Source organism: Salmo salar, chromosome 24 (assembly GCF_965601325.2).
Source record: "Salmo salar chromosome 24, fSalSal1, whole genome shotgun sequence".
NCBI classification, from domain to species: Eukaryota; Metazoa; Chordata; class Actinopteri; order Salmoniformes; family Salmonidae; genus Salmo; species Salmo salar.
The window spans coordinates 16,153,197-16,180,894 of NC_138314.1; the positions used below are offsets into that span (position 1 = coordinate 16,153,197).

A 27,698-nucleotide genomic window follows, 5' to 3' on the forward strand; every position below is an offset into this window, starting at 1 on the left:
AAGATCATTCAAATGTATTAAATCAGCATAATGGAGAATTAAAATTCTGTGTTGGCATTCAGTGAGAAGCATGGGATTTGCTTTCACTAAACGCCAACACAGAATTCCAATTGAGATATTGCAGGTTGCACCTGCAGAATAGTGGCATGCAACCTGAACATTGAATGAATGTTATTAATTTAGTCAGTGTTTCAAAGTATCATCCTGGTCTATCACCACTCCCAGGTCATTGCACCTTCTTCTCAGAACAATAACATTGAGGGCATAGTGATCAATGTTCACAGTTTTGTAAGGTGTTTCCCTTTCAGCATTGAATATGAATAAAAAAGTTGACTATACATAATATTTTCAGTGATGAAAGAGACCGCAATCAGTCCAGAGTCATGAAAAGAGACACTTCAAAAGTAGCTAAGAGTTTATTGTATTTATTTCTATACATACAATAGAGTACACACAGATTCTAATTCTTACATATGACAGAATATCACACAACGATTATATAATAATGTTATATAATTACATAACCAGAGATAAGTAGGCTCTTCAGATGAAGTGTGAGACAGTGAGTGCTGGGCTTGTTATGTCAAATCCTAGCGCTTCTCAAATCCACAAGCTGTGGAGAGAGATGGTCAGAGAGTAAAGTGAGGGACTGATGCAGGACAGGACACTCAGCCATACAGTACTCACATCCTTAAAGACCGCAAACCGTTGCAGCAGTACCACAGAGGAACAAGATCCATTGCAGAGAGATGATGATCTGCACAAAACATCCCATTTTATATTCCTCTGTGGGGTTTACCTCTTGTTGTATATGAGATTTAAGCCACTGTAAGATATGATTATCAAAGGAATTGCATTTAAAATGGATTCCAGCAGTTTGAGATAAATGCAGAGGTGAAGATGGTAGCAATGGAATGGTGATACTGCCAGGAACTGGTGTTATTATGTTGATATATTTTCTTCTTTTGTTGTTGTTGGAATGACAAGAAATGTAGAGAGCTGGCACAGGCTATATACTGTACGTGCATTAAATACCATCACAGAAAAGACTCAAACGCAGAAAGGCATTTATACACACAGATGCATACATACTGGCACGGATGCACTCACTAACACACAACAGAGAGGCTTCTCTCTTTGTCCTCTGATTTTGATGATTCACAGGAGCGGTGACCTGAGGCTGGGGACAGTCTCTGCTTTTCATTCAGAGCTGGAAGACAAAACCTCCTCAGGCCATAAGACTTCATTTACTACTGCTGGAGAGCCAAGGAGCACTTAGCTTAATGTACGGGAGAGCAGAATGACCCTCACACACACACACACACACGCTCTGACGCACATGGCCATTGGCCACACGCACACACACACACCATCTTATCACATATTTATTCATATTTCAAAGAATCCTACTTTGGCAAAAAATGTCCATACACATAGATACAGAGCTGCACATTAGCAGCCATTATCTGCAAATCAACAGTTATAGTGGGGGTGGACTAGTGCAAGAGTCTAGTCATAAAGTGCCTTATCTTTGTCCAGACAGCAATTTAGACATTGATGATAATAGTTTTTGCCTAGTGGGAGAGGTAACTGACTTAGCTCCCCCCTCTCCCATTTCATCTCCTACCTTTGTTATTGGTCAGCTGACCTTTATCCCTCTCTTACACAATTGCCAGAGAGTGTATACTTACATTATATGAACAGAGACAGCGTTGCCATATTTACAGGCACAAGACCAAGAAGCCAACCCCAGTGATTGTATGGGAGAGGAGCATCATGAATGCAAAAGGACACTGGTGTTATTGCCGTCGTGATGTGATAGATGACTGTAGCCTGGGGGGGATGTCCAATATCGCCAACATGTAATCAAAACTAAGCTGAAAACAGCAGGCAGCTAAGAAAAGCGCCCCCGTGACTATTATCACCATTGTCTTGTATGAAAGATCATCACTGTCGGATTTGAGCAGAAAATCGGTTGATATCATTATGATTGAAGATAGCACATTGTAGTTGTTGTCAGGAGTCTGCAGAAAATCAATTGTAGGCAGCAGCAGCAATTTTGTAGAAAGTTAGGTTACTTTACAGTTTATTACAGTAGTATAACAAATGTAATTATAGGACCTAAATGCTGTACATTGTACAGATACGTACATGCATCAGGTAGGCGAAAGGTATAAACAAACTTACTTACTTAGGCCCATCGCTCATTTGGGAGCATATGCCATCTTCTCTATGTCACTCTGTTCTGAGAAGTCTTCTCCAGCTCATTCTATCCACATTGATTATTTTATCTGCCTAAGGCATAAACAAAGGTATGTTTTTTTTTGTCAACGTACAGAATTAAACAATCAAACGTCAGCCAAAACCTGAATAATATTTTTTTCAATCAGTTTTAGCCCCAGACATTATTCTCCAATTTCTCTACTGTCTACCATTTCAAGGTCCTGAATAGTCTTACGTACCTGAACTAAAATACCAGGGGGAGGAAAGTCAAATGGATTGTGATTATTGTCCTGGAACAGATGGAACCTCTTACAGGTTAGAAAAGGATGTGAGCTGCATCCCATTTCAACACAGGCCCAGGTGCATTTCCTCTATCTCAAACAAAGGTGGCATTTACAAATGGGATCTAGTAATACACAGTAATACACAGTTTAATCTCACCCCTATCAACTGTAGTTTATAACCTCTTTCCACACTACAAGAATGAGTGTTTTGAGAAAGGGCACTGCAACTGCCTGTGGTAAGCATTATCTTCTGCGCTAACTCTTTCTCTTGTATGCCTGTAAGGATCAAAACACAGCAATTACCATTGATTTCTAGAAGGGACAATATATCAGCTATTCCATTTGTAGAAATGAATGTGTACCATAGGAACAGTGAATAATAGTGATATTGTTTGACCCACCCACACACACTTGCTTACTAGTAGTCCATCGTATCCGATGATGACTTGAGTGTCTTCGTGTGGCTGTAGTCCAATCCCTGGACCACATTGTCTGTTGGAAACAGGGTATACAGTCTCGGATTGGGGGTGGAGGTGCATTTCCGGCTTCATTTCACTTGTCATTGTGACATTATGTCTCTTGTGACGGTTTCTTTTCTTTAGTTCATTCCTGTCACACACACACAATGTAAGGATTATTTTATCATGTACCCATGCCTTGTTTTGTTATATCTTACCACTGCAGAAAAGCATACCAAATTAGCAGTTGCTCACTAATGCCATCATAAAGGGCAGGGAAGCTGCTACAGCAAGATCTGGTGACAAAATCATCTTCAAAGAGACATCTGTAAAATGGAAATAGGTCATCTCTGTGAAGCTACTGAATTCTGTCAGTCATCAGAACAAGATGCAAAATAATGAAATGAAATCGTATTTGCGCCGAATGCAACAGGTGTAGACTTTACCGTAAAGTGCTTACTTACAAACCCTTTCCCAACAATGCAGACTTAAAAATTAAGAAAAATTTGCTCAATAATAAAAAGGAAATAGTAACACAAAAATATAACAATAACGAGGCTATGTACAAGAAGTACCGATACTGAGTCAATGTGCAGGGATACAAGGTAGTTAAGGTAATTGAGTTTATATGTACAGTGAGGGAAAAAAGTATTTGATCCCCTGCTGATTATGAATGTTTGCGCACTGACAAAGAAATGATCAGTCTATAATTTTAATGGTAGGTTTATTTGAACAGTGAGAGACAGAATAACAACAAACAAATCTAGAAGAACGAAAGTCAAAAATGCTATAAATTGATTTGCATTTTAATGAGGGAATTAAGTATTTGACCCCCTCTCAATCAGAAAGATTTCTGGCTCCCAGGTGTCTTTTATACAGGTAACGAGCTGAGATTAGGAGCACACTCTTAAAGGGAGTGCTCCTAATCTCAGTTTGTTACCTGTATAAAAGACACCTGTCCACAGAAGCAATCAATCAATCAGATTCCAAACTCTCCACCATGGCCAAGACCAAAGAGCTCTCCAAGGATGTCAGGGACAAGATTGTAGACCGACACAAGGCTGGAATAGGCTACAAGACCATCGCCAAGCAGCTTGGTGAGAAGGTGACAACAGTTGGTGCGATTATTCGCAAATGGAAGAAACACAAAAGAACTGTCAATTTCCCTCGGCCTGGGGCTCCATGCAAGATCTCACCTCGTGGAGTTGCAATGATCATGAGAACGGTGAGGAATCAGCCCAGAACTACACGGGAGGATCTTGTCAATGATCTCAAGGCAGCTGGGACCATAGTCACCAAGAAAACAATTGGTAACACACTACGCCGTGAAGGACTGAAATCCTGCAGCACCCGCAAGGTCCCCCTGCTCAAGAAAGCACATATACATGCCCGTCTGAAGTTTGCCAATGAACATCTGAATGATTCAAAGGACAACTGGGTGAAAGTGTTGTGGTCAGATGAAACCAAAATGGAGCTCTTTGGCATCAACTCAACTCGCCGTGTTTGGAGGAGGAGGAATGCTGCCTATGACCTCAAGAACACCATCCCCACCGTCAAACATGGAGGTGGTAACATTATGCTTTAGGGGTGTTTTTCTGCAAAGGGGACTGGAAAACTTCACCACATCAAAGAGACGATGGACGGGGCCATGTACCATCAAATCTAGGGTGAGAACCTCCTTCCCTCAGCCAGGGCATTGAAAATGGGTCGTGGATGGGTATTCCAGCATGACAATGACCCAAAACACACGGCCAAGGCAACAAAGGAGTGGCTCAAGAAGAAGCACATTAAGGTCCTGGAGTGGCCTAGCCAGTCTCCAGACCTTAATCCCAGAGAAAATCTGTGGAGGGAGCTGAAGGTTCGAGTTGCCAAACGTCAGCCTCGAAACCTTAATAACTTGGAGAAGATCTGCAAAGAGGAGTGGGACAAAATCCCTCCTGAGATGTGTGCAAACCTGGTGGCCAACTACAAGAAACGTCTGACCTCTGTGACAAGGGTTTTGCCACCAAGTACTAAGTCATGTTTTGCAGAGGGGTCAAATACTTATTTCCCTCATTAAAATGAAAATCAATTTATAACATTTTTGACATGCGTTTTTCTGGATATTTTTGTGGTTATTCTCTCTCTCACTGTTCAAATAAACCTACCATTAAAATTATAGACTGATCATTTCTTTGTCAGTGGGCAAAGGTACAAAATCAGCAGGGGATCAAATACTTTTTTCCCTCACTGTACATGCAGGTAGGGATAAAAGTAAATAGGCAATCAAGATAGATCATAAACAGAGTAGCAGCAGCGTATGTGAAGAGTGTGAAAAGGGGGAAATTGGATGCCTAGTCAGTTACACAACTGAATGCATTCAATCGAAATATGTCTTCCACATTTAACCCAACCCCTCTGAATCTGAGTTTGTGTGAATGTGTGTGGCGTCAATATGCATGTGCGTGTGTGTGTGTGTGTCCAGTTTGCATAGAGCCAGTGCAAGAGAGAAAAAGGGGGGGGGGGGGGTCAATGCAAATAGTCCAAGTAGCCATTTGATTAACTGTTGGCAACTGTTCATTGAAAACTGATCTATGTGGTTTCATTGCATACTTTATCATGTCTTATCGACTAGCTTTCTGGACCATATGTTATAGTGACCTGAAATACACACTTCCTCCTCAGCCAGAGTAACCTATGCTTTGCCACTTAGGGGATCAGTTGTCAAGCACCCTTTTGGCACTACTGTTCCTCCTTGGCAGAATAGCCTAGATGCTTTGTCAGTTTAATCTCAATGACACCGACACACATGGCATTACAAAGTGTTTTTCCTCATGCATCTAATTCAAAGAATGCCACAAGTATCATTGTGTATTACAGTGCCATAGCAGCCTTCTCACTGCACATCCAGGTGGTAAGGAGGTCCTAGTCCAAGAGTAACAGACTTCTGCCATGGCCAAGAGGGACCATATGTTCTGCTGTCTTGAGTCTATCCCGCCTCCATTCCAGTCTGCCAGGCCTCTGCAACATATGGGGCTTAATGCTATTAAGCATGAGGTTTATGACCTCAAAGGCATTTCTGTCTTCGTTTGTACAGGTGAACCTAGCTATGTGTCAGTAGTTTCCCGACTGACAGGCACAACAATGTCAACAGGCAGGTTCTCAGGGTGGTGGTATTCACCAAAGACATACACCTACTTCAGACAGGTAAGTGGGACTGATTGTTTTAATTAATGCATTAACCAAGGCAATGGTCTGCAGGCTACTAAACCAGTAGTAACCAGTGCTGCTGCCACCACTGCGATATGCTATCAAAGAAGAATGGACACACACACAAGGTGAACTTGCCCTTTTTAATGCCAAATGAGAAAGGAGCATTGACAGATCAATTTAAACTGGCAACGCAGCTAACGTTACAGTACAATATGTTTACTAGCTGGAGTTAAATATTACAGTAGCCTACCTCTGATCAGTGAATAATACCAGCAACTAGCAAGCTAACGCGTTAAAGCATGTCTCCAAATCTCACAGGAGATTAATTTAGGCAGATAATATGGAGTAAAATCCATTGAAAAGTCATCAAATAGTCTGTCTCGATACAGCTGGCTAGTATTGTAAACGTATGGCGCTACTACAACTAGCTATTTAGTTATCTAGTTAAATCCAATTGTTACAACATGACACGCAAAAGTACATGGCCATCATTTTAGACACCGAGTTCAACGTTGTTTCCGTTTACTGTTACCAGAGAAACGCGCTGCCCAATCAAAAGTCGTTTAGTAGGGACCTTCGACTCAGTAACCAATCTAATCCCGCATTGTTGTAAAATTAGCCCGTTTGAAACACAAACCGAGCGATTTGAAACTGTCAAGATCAACAAGTTGATAAGACAAAACAAACGCAAGACGAAGGCAGTTCGAGATACTCCGAAGCACTAAGGTAACACTTTTTCAAATGTGGACGTGATATAAATGAGACAAATTCGTTCCAAAGCTGCATCGTGTGTGTGTGGACGCGCACGTTTGCTATTGCTAGCTAGCTATGTTTACTACACTAGCTAAATTAGCGAACTGATACTGGTTAACGTGAGCTAAATTAACGCCAGCTAGCTAGCCTAAATGATGTTGATCAAAATGAACATGGTCTGTGCTATCTGGGATCCTAGGGACGTCCCTACCGTAAACCTTATCTAACCTTAACCATTTAAAATGTCAACTTCAATTGGGTAACGTTAGGGCCGTCCCAAGGATAGCTAGGGAAAAAACCAAAACGCGCCCCGGGAGTTTGGGAAACTGTGCCTTACCCTAACCATAAACCGTACTGTAAGCATTTAAATTTCAACGGGTAAGGACTTCCCAACAAGGATTCCGAATGGACCCTGCCAATCACCAAACGAGATTTGGAGGCTGTCCTCGCGATACTACCCTAACCGTTGTTACGTATATGTTGGTTCTTCTTCTAGGCGGAATATTTGAATATAGTACAACAGTTATGTAGTTGTTTTACATCTCAATGAGCTATGTAGTATTTGAAATCAGGCTATCTGAATGCATCAGCTGAAGACCATTCCAAGTGCCTTTCCTGTTAAAACAACCAGTTGCATTTTGATGTATCTTTCCTCAGATGTCCTCAGATGAAGGGGATCCGAGCAGTCCAGTTCTGCCAGGGGACTCAGATCAGGGCAGCTCGGTCTCCTCTGAGCTGCAGGTAATAAAGCACTTCCTTTTACAGATTTATGGAGATGTGTTCATAAAGAGAAATACAATTCTTCATGTTTAAAAACTCATCAGTCGACTGTTTTGATGAGGTTGCAATTGAAGTTACCACAGCCACAAAGTCAATATCGTAAAAATCCATGGAAACTAAAATGAGCTTTTTGGTCTTAATTTAAGGTTATGGTTAGACATAAATTAAGCAGTGTGGTTATGGTAAGGGATAAGGTTAGGTTCAAAATCAGATTTTAAGAAGAAATTGTAGAAATGTGGAGTTCAGCCATTTATTATGGATCCCCATTAGCTGCTGCTCTTCCTGGGGTCCAGCAGAATTAAGGCAGTTTATACAATTTTAAAAACATTACAATACATTCATAGATTTCACAACACACTGTGTGCCCTCAGGCCCCTAATCCACCGCCACCACATATCCACAGTACTAAATCCATGTGTACGTGTGTGTATAGTGTGTATGTTATCGTGTGTGTATGCATGTGTCTGTGCCTATGTTTGTGTTGCTCCACAGTCCCCGCTGTTCCATACAGTGTTTTTTTTTTATCTGATTTTTTAAATCTAATTTTACTGGTTGCATCAGTTACTTGATGTGGAATAGAGTTCCATGTAGTCATGGCTCTATGTAGTACTGTGCGCCTCCCATAGTCTGTTCTGGACTTGGGGACTGTGAAGAGACCTCTTGTGGCATGTCTTGTGGGGTATGCATGGGTGTCTGAGCTGTGTGCCAGTAGTTCAGACAGACAGCTCGGTGCATTCAACATGTCAATACATCTCATAAATACAAGTAGTGATGAAGTCAATCTCTCTTGCACAATTTCCACATGATTTAATACAAGATTTACTTGGTGTTTAGGGTTTAGTGAATGTTTTGTCCCATATACAATGCTTTTTGTTTTAGAAATATTTAGGGCTAACGTATTCCTTGCCACCCAGTCTGAAACTAACTGCAACTCTTTGTTAAGTGTTGTAGTCATTTCAGTCATTGTAGTAGCTGACATGTATAGTGTTGAGTCATCCGCATACATAGGCACTTTAGCTTTACTCAAAGTCAGTGGCATGTCGTTAGTAAAAAATGTAAAAAGCAAGGGGCCTAAATAGCTACCCTGGGGAATTCCTGATTCTACCTGGATTATGTTTGAAAGGCTTCCATTAAAGAACACCCCCTGTGTTCTGTTAGACAAGTAACTCTTTATCCACATTAGAGCACGGGGTGTAAAGCCATAACATACGTTTTTCCAGCAGCAGACTATGATCGATAATGTCAAAAGCTGCACTGAAGTCTAACAAGACAGCCCCCACAATCATTTTATCATCAATTTCTCTCAGCCAATCATCAGTCATTGTGTAAGTGCTGTGCTTGTTGAGTGTCCTTCCCTATAAGTGTGCTGAAAGTCTGTTGTCAATTTGTTTACTGTGAAATAGCATTGTATCTGGTCAAACACCATTTTTTTCCAGAAGTTTACTAAGAGTTGGTAACAGGCTGATTGGTCGGCTATTTGAGCCAGTAAAGGGGGCTTTACTATTCTTGGGTAGCGGAAAGACTTTAGCTTCCCTCCAGGCCTGAGGGCACACACTTTCTAGTAGGCTTAAATTGAAGATGTGGCAAATGGGAGTGGCAATATCGTCTGCTATTATCCTCAGTAATTTTCCATCCAGATTGCCAGACCCCGGTGGCTTGTCATTGTTGATAGACAACAAAACATTTTTCACATTTTTCCACACTGACTTTACGGGATTCAAAAGTACAATTCTTGTTTTTCATAATTTGGTCCGATATACTTGGATGTGTAGTGTCAGCGTTTGTTGCTGGCATGTCATCCCTAAGTTTGCTAATCTTGCCAATGAAAAAGTCATTAAAGTAGTTGGCAATATCAGTTGGCTTTGTGATGAATGAGCCATCTGATTCAATGAATGATGGAGCCGAGTTGGCTTTTTTCCCCCATAATTTCATATAAGTTGCCCCAAAGCTTTTTACTATCATTCTTTATCTAATTTGTCTTTGTTTCATAGTATAGTTTATTTTTATTTAGTTTAGTCACATGATTTCTTAATTTTCAATACGATTTCCAATCAGTTGGGCTGCCAGACTTATTTGCCATACCTTTTGCCTCATCCCTCGCAATCATAAAGTTTTTAAATTCCTCATTAATCCAAGGGGATTTAACAGTTTTTACAGTGAATTTCCTAATGGGTGCGTGCTTATTAGTAACTGGAATGAGCAATTTCATTAATGTGTCAAGTACAGCGTCTGGTTGCTCCTCATTACACACCATAGACCAGCAAATATTCTTTACATCATCAACACATGAATCACTACAAAACTTATTGTATGACCTCTTATACACTATATTAGGCCCAGCCTTTGGAACTTTGGTTTTCCTAGATATGGCTATTATATTGTGATCACTACATCCTATGGATTTGGATACTGCTTTAAAGCACATTTCTGCAGCATTAGTAAAGATGTTTTTATTTTATTTTTTATCTTTATTTAACTAGGCAAGTCAGTTAAGAACAAATTCTTATTTTCAATGACGGCCTAGGAACAGTGGGTTAACTGCCTTGTTCAGGGGCAGAATGACAGATTTGTACCTTGTCAGCTCGGGGATTCGAACTTGCAACCTTTCGGTTACTAGCCCAACGCTCCAACCACTGCCGCCCCACAATGCCACCCCACAATGTGATCAATACATGTACATGATTTAATTGCTGTGCTGTTTGTAACTACCCTGGTAGGTTGACTGATAACCTGAACCAGGTTGCAGGCACTGGTTACAGTTTGCAGTTTTTTCTTGAGTGGGCAGCTTGATGATAGCCAGTAAATATTTAAATCACCCAGAAAATATACTTCTCTGTTGATATCACGTACATTATCAAGCATTTCACCCATATTATCCAGATACTGACTGTTAGCACTTGGTGGGCTATAGCAGCTTCCCACAAGAATGGGCTTTAGGTGAGGCAGATTAACCTATTACTTCAACAGTACTTAACATTATATCATCTCTAAGCTTTATAGGAATGTGGTTATGAATATAGACCGCAACATCGCCCCCCGTTGGCATTTCTGTCTTTTCGGTAGATGTTATAACCATGTATTGCTACCACTGTATCATCAAAGGTATCATCTAAGTGAGTTTTAGAGATAGTCAGAATATGAATGTCATCTGTTACAAGCAAGTTATTGACTTCATAGACCTTGTTTCTTAGGCTACATATGTTAATATGAGCTATTTTTAGCGGTTTTCTGGGTTGCTTGATTGTTTTTAATGCTTTACTGGGAAGCTTATCAGAAGTAGACTTACTCATGTTATTTACATTGGAGCTGATAGTGCAGGGTGACCTGCACAATGTGGTCTTCCTTCTATTGCACACCGCCTCAGTGCTAACAGTGTAACTCTGGTTCATAGGCTCATGATTACTGCATACGATAGCTGTAGGATAAACAGAAGTATTCGGTGCAATTATCAAATCAAATGTATTTATAAAGCCCTTCTTACATCAGCTGATATCTCAAAGTGCTGTACAGAAACCCAGCCTAAACCCCCAAACAGCAAGCAATGCAGGTGTAGAAGCACGGTGGCTAGGAAAAACTCCCTAGAAAGGCCATTAGGGGCACATAAATTAAGTTACTTACATTGTGTTTGCCAACGCCCCTAGGATCATGTACATTTGATGCAGCATTATGACAACTCATTGTCACAATGGTAGGGATGAACTGAGCTGGTCCTGGATCATTTACCAGTCATTGATTCAACGCAGCCTTGAAATGCGTGGACAGAGTCCAGGAGCCAAGATGATTTGGATGGATCGTCATTCCTGTAGAGTATCTTCTGTTTCCAGAAGGTATCAAAGTTATCGATACAAGTGACTCCAGCAGAGCTACAGTAGTCTTTTAGCCAGATGTGTAATGCCAGTAGTCTGCTGAATCTTTCACACTCGCGGAACAACTGGAGCTGAAATGATTGGCCATTTTTTTGGAGTCTTTTAATGCTAAAATCAGTTCTTTAAAATCAATTTTCAAACGTTCCGAGCTAGCCTTCCTGACATCGTTTGACCCCACATGGACTACAACAGTGTCAGCTCCCAGCATCTGTCGTAGAACTGTCGGAAGCAGCCTTGTGATGTCCTGTACTCGTGGGTAGCACAGGGTTTTTGCCTTGGGAACCGAGATGTTTCTCACCATAGTGCTGCCTATTGATGACAACTGGTGATGTTGAATGGGCCAGTTTCTCAGGCAGCTTCATGGTCTAATGAGGGTGGGAGCTTTGTGGCTGTGGTAACTAGTGACAAACTATCTACGCAGCAAGCAGAACTTTATTCACACATTTATAAAAAAATTTACTAGGCAAGTCAGTTAAGAACAAATTCTTATTTACAATGATGGCCCCCCCCTGGGTTAACTGCCTTCTTCAGGGGCAGAACGACAGATTTGTTTTTTACCTTGTCAGCTCGGAGATTCGATCCAGCAACCTTTTGGTTACTGGCCCAACGCTCTAACCACTAGGCTACCTGCCGCCCCGTTTCAATGTCTCTTCTCATATGATGGACAGGATGAATATGAAGAACTTCTCCGCTACGCAGTGGTCACTCCTAAGTATGACCCGCAGCCCGCCGCTCAACTGCAGCTTCTGAGCGCCTCTCAACTGTCTGCGGATGGACGGAGTTCCCGTGGAAATGACGACGCGAGGTCCCGTCGCTCAGCAGGTACAGTGGGCCGCTGCTCACCCACACACTCGTTACACTAAGCCGTTCTGACAGACACACAGCTTGAGGCCCTCCACATTGCTCCCTTCAAACGATCCACTGTCATAAAGGATTTGGCTTCTCTCCTGCTTTGGGTCTTTCTGTTAAGAAATGCTCCTCTCTCTGTTGCTGTCTTTTAACCCGGGCACAGACAGACTCGAACCACCAAGCCCAACAAGCTGTTGAATGTTCCACGTGTATTTCACAAGTACCCAAAAACTTGACATGGAGAGATGAACTGCTTGGTGATAGGCAAGATCTGTCTTAAAACACAGACTAAGACGCATTGACACCACTAGTTAATCATATAACTGAGAATGATATCAGACCGTACATTACAGGTGTGTAGGTGTCTGAGGTACTCTATTTCATATCAGAAGAAACATTCATTCTCTGTTCCCTGCCACAAGCAAGCTTACACGCAGCTTACACCCAGTCTATCAGTCTTTTCTCCAGACCACGGCACCCTCAGTTGTAGAGCTTAAACTGTCATGGAGGAGTGTACTGGGATGTAAAAAGCAGGCAGGATTTTGTGTGCCTGATTGGTAATGATATGCTGGCATCCTGCCCAAACTGCTCTTTAGAGTACAGCCTTTTTTCTCCTTCTCACTGCAGGGTTTAATTAAGATATTGCCATAAATGCATTCCTGGATGAAGAGCCAGAGTTTTCTTACTTAGTATTCTTACCGTCACACACACTCTCTGTTTCTCTATCACTGTTTCTCTCTCCGGCTCTCTCTGCCTCTCAGGCTCAGTTTCTGAAGCTGACGATGGGAGACGCTCTAGCAGGGGAGTGAGGTCAGCACGGGCCTCCCCTTTTACGGTGGAGCCCAGGGCACACTCACACACCTTTGAGGGTAAATACACACAGCCAACAGATGCTTTATAACTATAGTTAGTCCAATAAAAAACATGATTATAAAGACCATGAGACTGAACAGGCATGGGATATATACAATTATACTATACTATTTTGGTGCTCCCAGAGCATCAAACATTATTTGGGACCACTGTGGTTCTTTTATCAGGTTTGTGTGCAGAAAATCAACCCAGTCTCTTGACCTCCAGGTAATGAAGAGATGGCCGGCAGGTCATCTGTTGTCTCAGACAGACACTCAGACAGACACTCAGACAGACTGCCGACGCCGTCTGAGAGCTCCAGACACGGCAGTCCAGACCCCCTGGTCACCGTGGTGACAGAGATGTTTATCTCTGACGAGAACCTGAACAAGATGGAGAACATCCTGGACACCTGGAGCGACAAGCTCAAGGTTAGCCTGCCCTGCCTCTTTATTGTCTGTCTATTCAATGTCTGGCGATTTCTGTTTTAGCTCGGCGAGAATAGATCCTTATGAGGCTGTGTTCTAGGGTTGTGTTCTGTTGGTCTGGTAGATGCGGTAAAAATGCCAGTGGTACTCGACCAAAACAATGGAAACGCATGGGGAGGGGAAGATCCCGAATCTCCTCATTGCCCCCCAGCAAAATTAGCGTACATTTAGGCTATTGTTTATATGTATATTTCACACTATGTTGAGGTAGAAATCGGAGTATAATGCTTGTATGGATGTCAAACCCAATAATATGTTCATGTCATCGTCACCAATCAACTGCATTACAGTTTAAAAACACTTGATTACCACCACTGATTTCTTTATGCTAGTTATGCTACCCGCTTATACGAACGGGAGTTAGCATTTAGAAGTCACTTCTAAACCTGAAAAGGGACTACTTCTAAATGTTATGCAGTGAAAAACAGCCAAATAATTCCAAATCTGACTTTAGTAACCACAGTGTGGGCCTGTTACGATGTTTCGATCATGACGGATTTGACCAATATCCACTTATCAGATGTCATGTCCCTTTCAGTGACGTGTTTCCTAAATGATCAGGAAGTCCTCATCTGATTGTTGGTTTGTCATTTGTGACTCAGTATCTGCATTGTGCCGTTGAAGGGGACTGCGATGTTTCTTTGTTAAACCATCCCTGTCTCTCCACCCCAGGCCAACGTGCTGATGGAGCTCAGGAAGTGGAAGCTGGCCTTCATGGAGCAGCACAAGCTGGAGGTGAGGAAGGAGAGGGAGAAGCATGCTGCCTGTATAGCAGGCCTCACTGCAGAGATGGACAGCCTGAAGGAACTGCTCCACACCTACGAGACCTCCAACCAGAGGAAGGACGAGGTGCGCAGTCTACACATATCATACCACACACACCTCCCCACCACACACCCACTACTGGTAGGGTCTATGTAAAGACAAGTCATACAGTTCTCTTCAACGGTGTTGGTGTGTTATGATGAATTGAGTGTGTGAGGCGTCGTGTGTGTGTGTGTGTGTGTGTGTGTGTGTGACTTGTGTTGTTTTGCTTGTAGGTGATAGTGAACCTGAGCCAGGCTGTGGACAGACAGAGGGAGAGACTGGAGCTGATGAGGACCTTTACCCACTGGAGACTGCAGCACAGCGAAGCCAGGGAGCAGGTGAGAGACAGGGGGGTGAGGGGACTCCCTCAGAGGGCTAGGGTGTGGTTGAGATGGGGAGCAGTGGGTACGGGACACTGCATCTTAATGTCTGTTTTTGAAATGACAGTTCACCCCTTTAACCAAGGAATGAGTTGCACATGTCTATTCTGTGAAATGAATGTCATAACATCCTTGGTGAACTGTACATTTTAAGCGCTGACAGTACTACAGCAGGGTTATGCAAATCCTGAATCTGCATGATTAACGGGCTCGTGATAATGGATGTTATCTGATGACAGCTTTGTTGGAGAGTCATGACAGTAACATTCGTGTTTAATTTAATGTACTAATCATATCTTTCTGTGTTGCTTTCGCTGACTGAAATTCAGTTAGGATGATAACATTTGCAATTGGTTGATAAAATGTTTTTTTTTTATGCATTACCATGTCACATCACATTGAACATGCATACATTACGTTTTCACACTTAGATTTTCCACTGATATTCATGGGTTAAATAAGTGATATTTGCGTCCATGTGACAGTATTTAATACCTCGTTTTTCACTAAATATCTGAAGTGTAGAAAATCCCAAGTTCTTTCCTGTGACGGTTTGATTCCTGTGTGTAGCAGAGTCTTCCTCAACATTCCTCCTCCTGTCCCTTGTCTGTCCTGCTGTCCACCGTGTCCCCTCCCTCTCTCTCTCTCTCCAGGCCCACAGTGCCCGGCTGGCAGAGCAGCACTACCGTCTGCAGCTGAAGAGGAAGGTGTGGGCAGGCTGGCACAACCTGGTTGAGGGGAGCTGGAAGGAGAAGGTGGAGAAGGCGTGCCGTGCCCGGGCTGAGGAGGTCTGTGTGCGCCTGTCAGCTGACTATGAGGACAAGATGGCAGAGGTAGGGAGGAGCTGCACACTACTCACACACACACACACACACACACACACACACACACACACACACCTACACACACACACACACACACACCTACATAGAGTAGGCCTATACAGTTCCAACCATAGAATTACATATGATCTCTGGTTCCGGCACTCTGAAACGGTGTTCTGTAGTAAAAGAAGAAGACCGTTTCACATGAGCACAGAACAGTAGCTAACTACACTTACTGCACATCCGAGAAACTGAATAACCAAGGTCTTACAGAAATAGTGTCATTCACCATACTGCATAGTTCTGCAGGCCTGACACCGTTCAGCTTTTTAAATGGAAAATATACCTTTTTGACGTTTTTTCTGTAAGTCGGGCTGTGGGAAGAGATTTGAATAATGTTGATGTATAATTGCTGCACTATAGCAGTGAGTGAGCCTGGTTGATGGAGGCTGCAGTTAAAGCCCAGTGAAAGAGAGAGAGAGAGAGAGAGAGAGAGAGAGAGAGACGTGTGGATGCTGCTGAGGGGAGGACGGCACCGGAGCGAATTGAATGGCATCAAACACATGGAAACCCAAGTGTTTTGATGTATTTGATACCATTCCAGTCATTACCACGAGCCTGTCCTCCCCAATTAAGGTGCCACCAACCTCCTGTGGTGTTGAGACAGTGTAGTAAATAAAGGCTTACAGGCCTAGCAAAAAGTGAAGGTAGGGGGTAAAGAGAAGGGTTTTGGAGTGGAAGAGAGGAATGTCAGTACTGTAGACGTGCAGAGAAAGACTAGAGCTAGAACAGAACACAGCCTGGGAGGGAGGGTTATTACAGAGGGAGAGAGGGAAAGAGAGAGATGTTATTTCAGAGAGAGGAATTGCAGCATGGAGTAGGTGTTCAGTTCAGAGTTAGGGAAGTGAAGCAAGCTTCCCTTCAACCTCATTCCTCAGTTACAATCTAGCCAGTCCTCTTATTTCTGTTTTCCCCAATGTGACCTTTGCATTTTAATTACAGTACAGTTAACAATGATGATGATACATTTAATGAATCCCTCTCTCTCCTTCTCCCCCTCCTCTCTCTCTTTCACCCCCCCCCCCCCCCCCCCTTTCTTCTCTCTCCTTCCCTGTCTCTCCTTCCTCTCCCTCTGTGTAGCACGTGGCAGCGCTGGATGCTGCCCAGGCTGAGATCCAGAGGCTGCACTCCGAGAGGGAGCGTTATGAGGAGGCCATGAAGAAGGCCTTTATGAGGGGCGTGTGTGCCCTCAACATGGAGGCTCTCAGCATGTTCCACACTGGAGAGGGACGAGCGGAGCACGACCTGCACGGTTAGTAACACACACACACACACACACACGGCTCTGTCACGAAACCCCTCTGTTCCCGACACTTTCATTCATAGAACAGATTGTTCAAAGAAGTATATTATACTAGGAATGGGCATGAGTAATCTAGTACTCGAACGGACGTCAAAACGTTTCAGGTGCTGTGAAACTACTTAGTGGAATGTGCCTTGTGGCTGCCAGAACGGGCAAGTGAAATGTTGTCCCAAATGTTTTGGATTCTAGTGTTCCATTTGTACATGTGCATATGCGGGGCAAATGCCAAGCCAAGCATCAAACAGTCTTCTCCCTAAATTCACTTTCTCCTCTGTGTCTCCTTCACTCAAATGCATTCCACCACTCCCTCTACACACAGGTGCTCCGTGCACACACACAAGCACCCGTTAGGCCTACAGAAATAAATGACCACAGAAACATATCCAACTGATGGGATACACAAGCTGCATTCCTTTCCGAGTGACGACATGTTATCACAAATTAAAAATGGACTGGTTGATTGAATTAGGAAAATATGTGTTCCAACAACGAGCTGCAGTTTTGGAATAATTATGTGAATATAATTGCGTCCTGTCTATTTTCCGCTGAGGCTACTTTGCGAACTGCTAGTGCCATTTAGAATTGGTTAGCCTAGGCTATAACCCCCCTCCCTAAGCATAGACAGGTTCCACATTGAAAATATGCAAAATCATTAGTTTGATAAAGACCAAGAGGGTATTTTCATTAGAATCATTAAGCCTAGGCCTACTCATCAAACAGATGTCTGGGACATAATTCATCAGCACACAGTGTTCAATGTGGAGTTTGTCATCAATTGTATAAATTCCAAAGAACAGGCATAATAAACTAAATAGAACATCTGTATATCGAACAGAAAACAGATTTTGGTCGATAACCCCCCAAAAATGTTCTTTCAATTCACCAAATTGAGCCCCGTTACAAATGATCAATCTTTTGCCTAGGCTCTGTTACCCTGAAACACAGACACTGGTTCTGCAGTCTGCTGTTTTTGACACTTTGGCTCCTTGCGTGATGATGGTAAATCTTTGGAAATGCTGACTGCGTGGTGCAGGTTGTAACCTTGTGGCGGTCGTTGTCCCTAAATGCATGTATGAGATTTTATGGATTCAGCTTGAACTTCAAAAGTGGTTCTAGTTTCTGTTTCAACACATACATTTATCTGTGTCTGATTTGAGTTTTGTCATTTTTTTTTTGGGGGGGGGGGGGTAAATCTAATTCAAATTTTCTTATCAGACTAATCTGGAATGTCATACAGTAATTTCTCTTGTTTTATAATTGACAGGGCCACTGTCTGCAAATTACAGAATGTGATTTATGTTGGTCAGATTTGATTATACTGGGCTTATTTGATTATCAGCTTTCACATGTCCAGTCATGAAGCAGGTCTGCCTTCAGGACTTAAGCCTGTGTACAGATGATTATATGACTGCTCTTATTGGTCTTCCCTCCACAGATGCTCCGCCCCCTCGGGATGATCCTGGCACCGGCTCATTGGCCCATCTCCAGCAAAGGCCTGCCTCCTCCACTCGGTTCAGCCCGGTCCACTTTGACCCCCCTGTACCACCGTCCCAGAGTGACGCAGAGGAGACAGTGAGACGCTGACACGCACACACACATGCTCGCACACACACACCCACCCTGGTTACAGTCCATAAATGCAATGGCAATCACTACTACTATGGATCAGATTCCGCCATCATTAAACATCATATTGTCATATCATTTGCTGCAGTTGTATTTATTCTTTCTCAAGACTAAACATTTTCTCACTAACAGTATTTCATAATTGCCACTACACAATGTTCAGTCACAGCCTGTCTCGAAATAATGGTTTATGACTGCTGACTCCTCAAACACACATTGGATAGACCTGTTGTATTTACAGGGCATCAGTTTGTCTAATTTCTTCATCTCCTTTCCTGTGTATGGGCTTCTACCTGCACTCTTAATATCTGCCCACTCACTCTCTCCCTCTCTCCGTCAGGTGGGTTCCAATGTCCCTTCCACCACGGTGGTCCACAGCACCCTACCACCAGGGGGCACTGCAAGCTCCCACAGACAGGTTAGTACTATCATTGATGATGGTCTATGGCACTGGGAGCTTCTCAGGGCCATGTAGAGAATCAGGACATCGCTCCTAAAGTGTGCACTTGCACACTTCCTGTCATGGATCTACAATCACTCCATTGGATTGGTGTAATCATTGGCTAGAGGGAGTTTCAACCAATCTGAAATCCACGATGGGAAGTGTTTGAGAAAAAGGTGTCAGCCACTGTCTCTGGTTACTGTGACCTTTTCCTCACCATTTATCAAACAAAGTGAAAGGTCACACGTATTTGTTGACTGTTCCTTAATGATCATAATTTGTATCAGGTCAGTACACGGGTGATCACATCGGGTCAACAGAAAGCCTCCAAAACCGTGACCGCTCGCATCACGGCACGCGCCGACCTCCGCGCTCCCAGCTCCGTCCGCGCTCCCAGCAACCTCCAAGTCATGGGTGTGGCTCCTCCCATGAGCTCTGTCATCGTGGAGCGCCATCACCCCGTCACACAGGTACACCATCATCACCAAGCATGTCTATTTTACGATGAACCAAAATCACCAGACAACAAGTTGATTTATGATCTGTAGAAACACACACCTTCGCTGAACAGACCTCAACCTGTCTCACTTATCGCTCTCTTTCTCTCTCCTAGCTCACGGTGGGTCAGGCCACCGCAGCTAAGTTCCCCCGCTCCTCCTCTCAGCAGGGCCAGGGGCCCTTCAGCAGCAAGAGTTCCTCCAGAACACACTCAGCCTACCACGTACACACTATTAAAGTGGTTGAGTAAACACACACAACAATATCACCTATGGTTCACATAGGAAAATACTACTACCTTTTATGCAAATACAAGTAGTCTTCCCGTACATGACTTGGTCAAGGTGATACATGTGCACAATTGAATATTCCCAAATATTCTATACATATGTAACACACACACACACACACACTTTCATTACTATGAGAGAACTATGAAGGACCTGAAAGTTTAGGATTACAGAAAATAATTTTTCAAATGCAATCAATAAACCTGACAACACTCTGGAATGGAAGGTAGAATGGTGACTGATGGAACCACCTTTTCCTTTCAGAGTATTTGGATAATGGCTTTCACTAGTTTTACTTCTTATTGTGAATGACTGAACTGTTTTTGTATTTTTTCAGTTTTTTTATTTGTTGTTTTTAAATGATGGAAAGTCAGTCTCTTGACTGTTGTGTGAAATCGAATATTTGAAATAATATTGCGTTGATGATGTGTTGAGAACAACACTTGTGGTCAAGTTTTCAGGACTGTATCAAGGCCATATGTTCATGTTTTGGTCAAAATCTGCACTATAAACTTTTACGGTAAATTGCTTGAACATGAATAAAACATGAATTGCAAATATTCTCAGAATAATAAACCATTCACTAATTAGATGTACAGTTGAAGTTGGAAGTTTACATACACAAATACATTTGAACTCAGTTTTTCACAATTCCTGACATTTAATCCTAGTAAAAATTCCCTGTCTTAGGTCAGTTTGGATCACCACTTTATTTTAAGAATGTGAAATGTCAGAATAATAGTAGAGAGAATGATTTATTTCAGCTTTTATTTCTTTCATCACATCCCAGTGGGTCAGAAGTTTACATACACTCAATTAGTATTTGGTAGCATTGCCTTTAAATTGTTTAACTTGGGTCAAATGTTTCGGGTAGCCTTCCACAAGCTTCCCACAATAAGTTGGGTGAATTTTGGCCCATTCCTCCTGACAGAGCTGGTGTAACTGAGTCAGGTTTGTAGGCCTCCTTGCTCGCACACGCTTTTTCAGTTTTGCCCACAAACTTTCTATAGGATTGAGGTCAGGGCTTTGTGATGGCCACTCCAATACCTTGACTTTGTCTTCATTAAACCATTTTGCCACAACTTTGGAAGTATGCTTGGGGTCATTGTCCATTTGGAAGACCCATTTGCGACCAAGCTTTAACTTCCTGACTGATGTCTTAAGATGTTGCTTCAGTATATCCACATACTTTTTCTACCTCATGATGCCATCTATTTTGTGAAGTGCACCAGTCCCTCCTGCAGCAAAGCAACCCTCACAACATGATGCTGCCACCCCCGTGCTTCACGGTTGGGATGGTGTTCCTCGGCTTGCAAGTCTCCCCCTTTTTCCTCCAAACATAACGATGGTCATTATGGCCAAACAGTCCTATTTTTGTTTCATCAGACCAGAGGAGCCCTTTGCTGTTTTTCTGGGATTGATTTGCACTTTTCGCACCAATGTACACTCATCTCACAGCCATCATACCTGAGCGGTATGATGGCTGTGTGGTCCCATGGTGTTTATACTTGCGTACTATTGTTTGTACAGATGAACTTGGTACCTTCAGGCATTTGGAAATTGCTCCCAAGGATGAACCAGACTTGTGGAGGTCAACAATTTGTTTTCTGATGTCTTGGCTGATTTCTTTTCCCATGATATCAAGCAAAGAGGCACTGAGTTTGAAGGTAGGCCTTGAAATACATCCACAGGTATACCTCCAATTGACTCAAATGATGTCAATTAGCCAATCAGAAGCTTCTAAAGCCATGAGACCATTCTCCAAGCAGTTTAAAGGCACAGTCAACTTAGTGTATGTAAACTTCTGACCCACCGGAATTGTGATACAGTGAATTATAAGTGAAATAATCTGTCTGTAAACAATTGTTGGAAAGATGACTTGTGTCATGCACAATGTAGATGTCCTAACCGACTTGCCAAAGCTATAGTTTGTTAACAAGAAATTTGTGGGGTGGCTGAAACACTTAGGTTGGAGTCATTAAAACTCGTTTATGTAAACTTCCAACTTCAACGGTACATGGAAATGTGTACTACTATAGAGCCATTAAAGAAGAACTACACAAATGCTCTCATTTGGGAAAATCTAGATTCTGGTTGACTGAATGTATGTCTGTCTGTAGATGTCGACACTTTCACCATCCTTTATGAAAGGATGCATTTCTTCATATCTCCCTCCTCTGTGTCCAGTCGTATTTTATCTGCAAAACAACCAAACAGACATCTATAATTCTCTGTTCTGGCTTCAACATTAAGGTGATATTTTTTTCTGAGTTACGGGTCATGGACACACTATACCTGCTACAGTCTTTTTGTCTATGGCGAGCAGGCCCTGGTACAGCTCTTTAGCTGGATTCAACTGGGCCAGCTCTGACCCATGGAGCCAGATCAACAGCATCCTGTTCCCGTGGTCCTGGTAGCTCCGCTTCCCTACACACAAGCAGTGAACAGACTAAATGAGAACGTGTTCTCAGTCCACTTACCTGGTAAAATAAGGGCTGCATTAATAAAATAAAGCTAGTGTAGAAGCTTTCCTTGTTAAGTGTCCCAAAAACAAACCACAATGCCAAGTAACTACAGAACATTACTTTAGAATCCCTCTTGCCATATCTTTACATTTTGTATTTATAATCAATGAGTTATTTTCTGATATTCCTGTGAATGATTACCCCCTGGGCTACACTGGGTTCTGTCACCTGTCCACTGCTCCTCGATGGCAGCCACCTGCTGCTCGGTGAAGTGCCAGTACAGCGCCAGCCTCTTCCAGTCACCCGGTTCCAGCAGGCGGTAGGCCAGGTGCCAGGCCGTACCGCGGACCTGTTTGGTCTCCGTGCGGTGGTCTAATTTAAACGTCAGCGGAGACTGGCTGTGAAGGTTCTCATTAAGCTCAGTGTTAGCCTGGAAGGGTAATCACATTAAGTCACCTCCTGAGAAAGGACACAAGCTTCACACACTGAGCACAGTGTCCATAGACAAGCACACGCAGGCCCATGCTTATTGAATGCCAGAGCCACTTGTTTTGAGTGTCAGGTAGGGTTGGAAGAAACACAATAAAATTGACAGTGAAATTGGTTGTCAAGCATTTCAGCGCAAATCATTTTTTTCCACAGCCAGCATTAATGGTATTACAGGGATTCATCTGGAGTTGTGATGTTAGGAAATGAATCATCTGTGATGAATGTAATCTTTGATTTCCAGCTCCACTACAGTGCATGGATTAACAGATGACTATAGCAACGTATTAGTCTCATTGATTGATTGAATTTACAGCATTTTATCATTTAAAAACACACATACAGCCATATCATTAATAGGGAGGACTCCCATAACAGTACACGGTCTGCATTCTTTCACAATTATATAAAATAAACAAACACACAATGAAGTTATTTCCATTATGGTCCTCCATTACCCTCCTCCATGTGAAATATCTCTCTGCCTTGATGATCATGTCCACGATGATGACCTCGTCTGCTCGGGCTGCCACACCCAGTGCTGTCTTACCCTGCTGCTCAAAACAAAGCAGAAAACATTGAGTGGGAAGTTGCAGTGAAGGAGAGGGGTCAAATTCAGGTTTACATCATAGTTGTTGTTGTCCATGTTCCACCTTGTCCTGAAGGGTCAGGTCCATCCCAGCTTTCAGAAGCATGTCAACAATGTCCACTCTGGCCAGCTCTGATGCTACATGCAGGACAGTCTGGGACCTCTAAGGAGGACAGACAGGAGCTCAAGATACAAGTTGCCCTTAACCACAGATCTAGAGTCAGATTACCGAACTCAAACCCATAACCATTACAATACTTCTAAATCATTAGTTGCATCCCAAATGGCACCCTATTCCCTACAGAGTGCACTACTTTGACCAGAGCCCATGGGGCAGAGAATAAGGTGCCATTTGGGATGCAACTGATGATTTCAAAATAGCATTAGGACTGTACATACGTGATCAGTGATGTTGACGTTGCAGCCAGCCTCCAGCAGTGTGTGGATGACAGGGATGTGACAGTTCTTCACTGCCAGGTAGAGAGGAGCCTGGAGGTGCTGCCAACAGAGACACAACCAACATGGACCATTAGATAGGAACTCTCTCTGATGTCAGGTCACTTACTACTGAGTAATTACTAGGATAACATGTTGGCTTCATTCATGTTTGACCAAGACTTAGTACGAATCCTCTATGCTCACTCTCACCTGGTTTTGTAAGTCCATCTGGGCCTTGTTCTCTATGAGGAGTTTCACCAACGACGTGTGGCCCTTCTCTGAGACAGGGTGTAGAGCACTGCTTTGGCCCTAAGGGGGGTGGTAAAGTACTGTAGTAGAATAAACTGCGTCTGGAGGGATCCTTCCTTTAAGGATTTAGTAACTTTGCCTAGTGGTGACCATTATACTGACTGGTTGGAGTGTGTGGTTGGTGTGGTTTGCTGGCGTACCATGGTGACAATGTTTGGGTCACAGCCTGCCTCCAACAGAGCCTGGACACAGTCCTCATGGGCAGCGTCAGCAGCCAGGTACAGAGCCGTCTCCCCAAGCTGCCCCAGATACATCACTCATTGATCAGCTATTGACCTAAAGCAGCTACTGCATGGTGTAGGCATTGAGCAAACACAGTCACACATGCTGGCAATCAAACAGCCCCAGACAGTGTTTCCAGTGGGACTCTACCTTATTGACTTCATCACGAGTATCAAAGCTCTTCAACAGTAGCTGAACGGCATCCAAATGGCCATTGCTGGCAGCCAAGTGCAGAGGTGTGTCCCCATTCTAGCAATTAAAGAAAGAGGAAAAGCAGGAGGGTGGGAGGAAAGGAGAGATACACAGTAAACAGGAAGGGGAGATGGAGAAACAGTCGAACAGTCATACAGCCTCCTACACACACACACCTGGTCTTCCTCCATGGTGGCCATATCGTATGCCTCCTCCATCAACATCTGCAGCATCTCTACAGAGCCATGCTCTGCTGCCGACGCAAACGCCCTGTGTCCAGACTGAGAGAGAGAGAGAGAGAGAGAGAGAGAGAGAGAGAGAAGGAGGGGGAAGAGAAGAGGAGAGGAAGAAAACGGGTCAGCTTACTGAACTAAGGCAGCCCAAATGGATGCAATGGTTACTGATACTGTATGTCTATGTGATTACCAGGTCCTCCTTGTCCAGTTCTTTCATCATCAAGTCGTAGATAATGAACGTCACGATGTCGGTGTGGTTGTTGATGGCGGCACAGTGCATGATGTTCAGTCCCACCTGAGAACAGACAATACAACCCACCATCTCCATGCATGACACCTCAAGACAACTTGACATATTGGATTCTCCAATGGCTATGTAGAAATTGGCTCGGTGGTTGATTATTGTAATTGACATCCCAGATGGCTGAGATGACAGAGAACTTAGGTCTGACCAGCATGACAAGGAAGAGGATGTCTGAGACACATTCAAGGCCTTCTGGAATAACAGAGAGAATGTTTTAAACAGAGGCTCCCTACCACATTCTGAACACTTGGGTCAGCACCAGCCTGCACAAGCAACTTCAGGATGGTTACACTCCCAAACCAGGCAGCCAGGTGGATGGCTGTCACTCCATGCTATGTGAGTATGTGTGGAAGAAATAGGGGGGGAGAGAAATAGAGGGAAAGAAAAAGACAGAGGGAGTTGAGCCGTTTCCTTTTCACAAACCACGGCCAATCTCTCCACCTGTCAGAATGTTTGTTGAAGAGGACAAGCTTAAAATGTCACCATCACTAACAATGGAATAGTGTTGTGTCGTCCTACCTTGTCCGCTTGATTGAGATTTGCTCTGCGCTGTAGAAGGACTTGGACGGCCTCTATGTTTTTTCCAGCTACTGCATAGTGCAGGGCAGTGCGATCATGCTAGGATCAATGCATGGGACAAGTTAATCGAACAAGTGACACAGAGCTGAATATATGGTGATATTAACTGCAGTGTGGCTAGCTGCAGGTAGCTTAGCAGTTAGAGTGTTGGACCAGTAACAAAAAGGTGGCTAGTTCAAATCCCTGAGCCGACTTGGTCAAAAATCTGTTGATCTGCCCTTGAGCGAGGCACTTAATCCTAGTTGCTCCAAGGTCCCTACTGGCGGATCCCTGGCCGGGACCCCACTCTCAGGTGGAGAGGGATGTGCAAAAAACACATTTCCATTTCATACTACACACTTGTACATGGGTGAAACAGGACAAATATAAGCAGCCCCCTATTTGACCTTCGGTGTTTCATGGATATGAGGACTGACTCACCAAGTTCTTTGCGTCGACATTGACCGCCCTCCCCAGAAGCTTCATGGTCTGTACATCATTTATTTTTGCTGCGTCGATGTACTCCTTCTCTAGCGCCAACACTACAAACCCACAACCGAGACACAAGGTGCTTCACAATAAGTAATACATCAATATGCATGTTTTTCTTCAGAGAAAATGTTCTTCTTCAGAGCGTGTGAAATTGGAGTCACTTTGAATAGTATCAGGGTGGAATTAGTCATGTGTGTGTGTGTGTGTGCCCTATACAAACACAGCTCTTTCTCTGTGTTTGTAGTGCCTATACATCTGTCATGGGTAATTATTTGACTGGATGTGAACACCCAGTGTGCAAAGAGCTTGTAAGGTATGCCTAACACACCTCATAATCAAGAGGATAAGGATATTCATTGCTTGCTTTGATCTGTAGAAGAATTTGCTAGCATGAATATTCACCAATGTTGCTTAATTATTAACATGTGATACCATAATTACAAGAACACACTTTACAATCCTGTCAAACGGGGCAATTGCCAGACTCTGTTTCCTCAGGCTATAATTTTAACTTTTAAATTGGACCTTATCCAACCACCTTAGTTGTCAGTGTTTACTTAGGTTAGATGACTTTGATAAAAACATTTCAAAAAATCTAAACGGGCTACCAGTCGCTCACCCATTTCCATGAGTGCGCACACACACACACACACACACACACACACACACACACACACACACACACACACACACACACACACACACACACACACACACACACACACACACACACACACACACACACACACACACGCATGCGTAAGCACACACACAAACCTGGTACTCACACATCTCTTTATTATCGTAGCTGTTGTCTGTCTCCTCCGTCTCCTTGTTCTGTACAAAGTCTGTGAATCCCTTCACTGCTTTTTTTGAGTTTTTTAGTGTTTTAGGGTTCAGGTTTAGTTCCTTCAGCTGTGCCCCCATCCTCTCCTTCAGCGACTGTATCTCCTTCACGGGCCTTTTCTCCATGGTGAATATCTGGTGACCTCCCTGGAACCTGGGCTTGATCCCCGTCTGTCTCTGCTTTATACAACCTCTGCTTCTCTATACCTGTCTTGATAAACAACCATGTAGAATTACTGAATTAACGCAGAAAGTCTGGTCAGGAACTGGAGCAGATACTGAGGAACCTGAAGAGAACTCAGCACTGTCAAATACACAACAGTCTGATAACCCTTTCTCTTATACTGGTGTTATAGCATACACTGAAGCTCGTCCTGCTTAAGGAATACAAATTGGTGTGGGAATGGAGCAATGTATGTACATTTCCTGGGCTGGAGGGCTGACCTCTGTTTGCTCTAGAAGCTCACACCCTTCACATTGAGTGCATGATCAATATTGTGTCATGCACTACCTGCACATGCAGTCTAACATTGGAATAAACTATATGAGTGCAGATTCATGAATCCCATCTTGTCATTCATTTATT

The 27,698-nt window shown here is 43.3% G+C and overlaps 2 protein-coding genes across 2 annotated transcripts; one reads left to right on the plus strand and one right to left on the minus strand.

Annotated features, from left to right (window-relative positions):
* The first annotated feature begins 6,484 nt into the window (after positions 1 to 6,484).
* poc5 (POC5 centriolar protein homolog (Chlamydomonas)) lies at positions 6,485 to 20,535 on the plus strand. Its single transcript, XM_014170789.3, has 13 exons — positions 6,485 to 6,883; positions 7,568 to 7,651; positions 12,225 to 12,378; positions 13,167 to 13,274; positions 13,486 to 13,688; positions 14,418 to 14,594; positions 14,786 to 14,890; positions 15,586 to 15,765; positions 16,897 to 17,068; positions 18,555 to 18,691; positions 19,086 to 19,163; positions 19,475 to 19,657; positions 19,801 to 20,535. The coding sequence occupies exons 2-13, from the start codon at positions 7,568 to 7,570 to the stop codon at positions 19,933 to 19,935; spliced, it is 1,716 nt and encodes a 571-aa protein (XP_014026264.1). The 5' UTR covers positions 6,485 to 6,883; the 3' UTR covers positions 19,936 to 20,535.
* Positions 20,536 to 21,944: 1,409 nt separating this feature from the next.
* On the minus strand, positions 21,945 to 27,489 carry LOC106584948 (uncharacterized). The gene is made up of 15 exons (XM_014170633.3): positions 27,055 to 27,489; positions 26,216 to 26,316; positions 25,736 to 25,834; positions 25,450 to 25,548; positions 25,103 to 25,207; positions 24,853 to 24,957; positions 24,635 to 24,733; positions 24,403 to 24,501; positions 24,164 to 24,262; positions 23,915 to 24,013; positions 23,580 to 23,678; positions 23,385 to 23,480; positions 22,669 to 22,870; positions 22,271 to 22,402; positions 21,945 to 22,173 (listed from the first exon to the last, which is right to left on the minus strand). Exons 1-15 carry the CDS (start codon positions 27,236 to 27,238, stop codon positions 22,118 to 22,120), a joined length of 1,674 nt encoding a protein of 557 aa, XP_014026108.3. The 5' UTR covers positions 27,239 to 27,489; the 3' UTR covers positions 21,945 to 22,117.
* Between the last annotated feature and the right edge of the window lie 209 nt (positions 27,490 to 27,698).

Coding starts and splice junctions, on each gene's coding strand:
- poc5 (XM_014170789.3), top strand. CDS start 7,568: ATGTCCTCAGATGAAGGGGATCCGAGCAGTCCAGTTCTGCCAGGGGAC. Junction 13,275..13,485: donor ACACTCACACACCTTTGAGG/GTAAATACACAC, acceptor CTTGACCTCCAG/GTAATGAAGAGATGGCCGGC. Junction 19,658..19,800: donor GCCATCACCCCGTCACACAG/GTACACCATCAT, acceptor TCTCTCTCCTAG/CTCACGGTGGGTCAGGCCAC.
- LOC106584948 (XM_014170633.3), bottom strand. CDS start 27,238: ATGGAGAAAAGGCCCGTGAAGGAGATACAGTCGCTGAAGGAGAGGATG. Junction 24,734..24,852: donor CCACCATGGAGGAAGACCAG/GTGTGTGTGTGT, acceptor TTTAATTGCTAG/AATGGGGACACACCTCTGCA. Junction 24,502..24,634: donor CTCGTGATGAAGTCAATAAG/GTAGAGTCCCAC, acceptor TATCTGGGGCAG/CTTGGGGAGACGGCTCTGTA.